Source organism: Triticum aestivum, chromosome 3D (genome assembly GCF_018294505.1).
Source record: "Triticum aestivum cultivar Chinese Spring chromosome 3D, IWGSC CS RefSeq v2.1, whole genome shotgun sequence".
NCBI lineage: Eukaryota > Viridiplantae > Streptophyta > Magnoliopsida > Poales > Poaceae > Triticum > Triticum aestivum.
The window spans coordinates 490,179,376-490,182,311 of NC_057802.1; the positions used below are offsets into that span (position 1 = coordinate 490,179,376).

General features: G+C 52.8%; 1 protein-coding gene across 1 annotated transcript in view; it reads left to right on the plus strand.

Annotated features, from left to right (window-relative positions):
* The window catches only part of LOC123076394 (classical arabinogalactan protein 9), a 5,659-nt gene extending 3,397 nt beyond the window's left edge, over positions 1 to 2,262 (plus strand). Inside the window, exons 3-4 of the mRNA XM_044498671.1 lie at positions 2,043 to 2,057; positions 2,215 to 2,262. Coding sequence (XP_044354606.1) covers positions 2,043 to 2,057; positions 2,215 to 2,262 — 63 coding nt within the window. The remainder of the gene's footprint in view (positions 1 to 2,042; positions 2,058 to 2,214) is intronic.
* The last annotated feature ends 674 nt before the right edge of the window (positions 2,263 to 2,936 follow it).

Genomic DNA, 2,936 nt, shown 5'->3' on the forward strand with positions numbered 1-2,936 from the left:
CCACAGTGGCCGGCCCCGGCCCTCGCTGCGCCCCCCACGCCACCCGGGTCCGTACCGCCGCAGCTTCCGGCCCCGCCACCGCCCAGCACGGGGCCCGGGTCACCCTTGCAGGGAGGCGTACCGATCCAGCAAGTGCGCTTCCCGCCGTCACCGTCCCCCATACCGGCCTGGCTGACCGGATCATCACCGTCACCCGTCTACACGTCGGCTGGAGACCCGCCGGCACCCACTCTGCAGTTTGGCGATCCCTCTGACTCGGCGGGGTACTCCATGGGCCGCGGCCATGCTGACCAGGCGCCCCAATCCTCGCTGCTTCGCACCTCCGAGCCAGTCGGCCACGGCGCTCCGACTCAAACACCGCCGCGGTTTGCCAAACTGGACTTCGCCACTTATGACGGCACGGAGGACCCCCTCAACTGGCTCAACCAGTGCGAGCAGTTCTTTTGCGGGCAGCGCACCCTCGCCTCGGAGCGTACTTGGCTCGCCTCTTACCACCTTCGCGGCGCGGCACAGACCTGGTACTACGCCCTCGAGCAGGACGAGGGCAGCATGCCCCCTTGGGAGCGCTTCCGCGAGCTCTGCCTCCTTCGTTTTGGGCCACCGATCCGCGGGAGCCGCCTGGCAGAGCTAGGCCGCCTTCCCTTCACCTCAACGGTTCAGGACCTCGCCGACCGTTTCCAAGACCTGGCATGCCACGCGTCGGGCGTGATGGCGCAGCAGCGGGCCGACCTCTTTGTCGGTGGACTTCCGGATCACATCCGCGTGGACGTGGAGCTTCGGGGACCCCAGGATCTCCAGACGGCCATGTACTACGCCCGTGCGTTCGAGCGCCGCGCGGTGGCCATCCAGCAAGAATCACCGTCCCGGGCCGCCGGGTCGCTACCCTGGCCGGATGTTCCCGCGCAGGGTCGGCTGCTCAGGCTTTCGCGGCACCCCTCGCAACGACCGCGGCACGCCCGTTCCGCCGGCTCACCTCGGCCGAACAACTCGAGCGTCACCGCCAAGGGTTGTGCTTCAAATGCGACGAGCCCTACACGCCCGGCCACGTCTGCCCGCGACTCTTCTACCTGGAGGCTGCAGACTACATTCCGGAGGACGCCGTCGCCGCCGACCTGGCCGCCCCAGTTGTCGCGAAGGTGTTTGATGCTGGTTGATCACCTCGAGGAGTTCAGCAAGCGCTTCTCCACCTTACAGCTCGAGGACGAGCTGTTTGTGCAGGTGGGGAGAAGTGTTATGACCGGCATATTAGGGGCTTAGCCCAGTGGGTTGTGGCCCAAGTTATCTTATCGTTATTAGGGGCTTAGCCCAATTATCTTATCGTTATTAGGATCGTTTGCTTATGAGTCAAGTAAACCTCTCTATATAAGGAGAGGAGATATCAATCTAATCAAGCAAGAAGCAATCATTATTTGCTCGGCTTCCGGAAGGGAGCCGGGAGACCTAACCCTAGCCGCCTCTTGCGCCGCCGCCTCTTCTTCATCGCGCCACGGCGCCCCGCCGCCGGCAGCCGCGGTCGCATCTCCGTCAACCCTCCCCCTTCCCGTACAACCTACGCCCTAGACCAGGTAGGGTCCTAGCTCCTACCACAAGCATAACAGAAGAGATAAAATGTAGATACTTTTAGGCACATGCCCCAAACATGCGTGACATTAGCTCCAGATCTGTAATTAACAGTATGCCAACTATGCCAACTACACATAGCATTTGAGACCCAAAAAATGTAGACACAAAATGGAAGCACAATAGCCAAACACTTTGAACTTCAAATATCATCAAGTCCTATATATGAAAAGGTAAATTTCTGCCTGAGGCTTGCGCAATTTCTGTTATCATCTAGTTTAATGCTCTGTATGTATATGCTATATATAAGTAAAAATATGCATGCATTTTTCCCTCTAGGGAAGAGCACTCCTCTATTTCTGTTATCATCTAATTTAATTCTCAGTATGTATACACGTTATAAGTAAAAATCTGCATGCGTGCTTTTCTCTAGCAAAGAGCATTGCTCTATTTATCTCGGACCATCATGTCTCATTCACCAGGTTGCTGCCTTGCTGGTAAGAATCTATCCATGTTTTAATGTTTTTCTGACTTCAGTTTGTAGTTGTAACATCTGTCCTTAAGCTTCAACAGTTCACTCTGCAAGCTTCTTTCAAGTGCGGTCGCCTGAGATTATCCCATTGGCTTTGACTAAGAGTTCCACTTAATTGTTAGGTTGCTCATTCTAAAGTTCATGATTCTGCATGCGAGCAAAGGATGTGATAAGCGCAGTTTTTCCCTGTAGTTTTGCAGACTTTATTCATCATGACGATTTTATGGAGTATGAACAATGGGTATCTGCAAGGGAGGTTCCAAGAAGACCGCAAGATGCTAGGCATCAACCATTTTGAGGTCGTTTTAGCAAGACCTGATGTTTCGGTGCGTATAGCGCAGTGTAACATGATCAAGTCAGTATATTTCTGTAATTATACGTCGCCTTGTCCATATGTGTTACCCCAACTATCAGTATTCTGCATGATGAACTAAGCAATTTCTGTTCAGAAATTTACATTATATATCTGCGTAGATGGCTAGTAATATTATTACCTGACAAGCTCCGGACACATTCCTATAGAACCTTCATTCTTCAACAGTATTTACAGGGCTAGTACACTGGAAATCAGGAGCAGAGCTCAGCCACCAGCTCTATCTACCTGCACGAACAACAAATTTTGCATGCATGCGTGCAACTGTATTTGCTTTTGTACCAATAATTGGAAAGACAATACTGATCTCCTTGATTTCATCGATAATTGTAGTATATGACGCTCTTAAAAATCGTCTCGCCAGTTCTTTAACAGAATTACGAGTCAGGTTCCAAAATAATTATCTGAAATTTACCTTCTCTCACCATCCACGCCTTAACTTTATCTCACACACGCCTGGCGAGTGGCGAG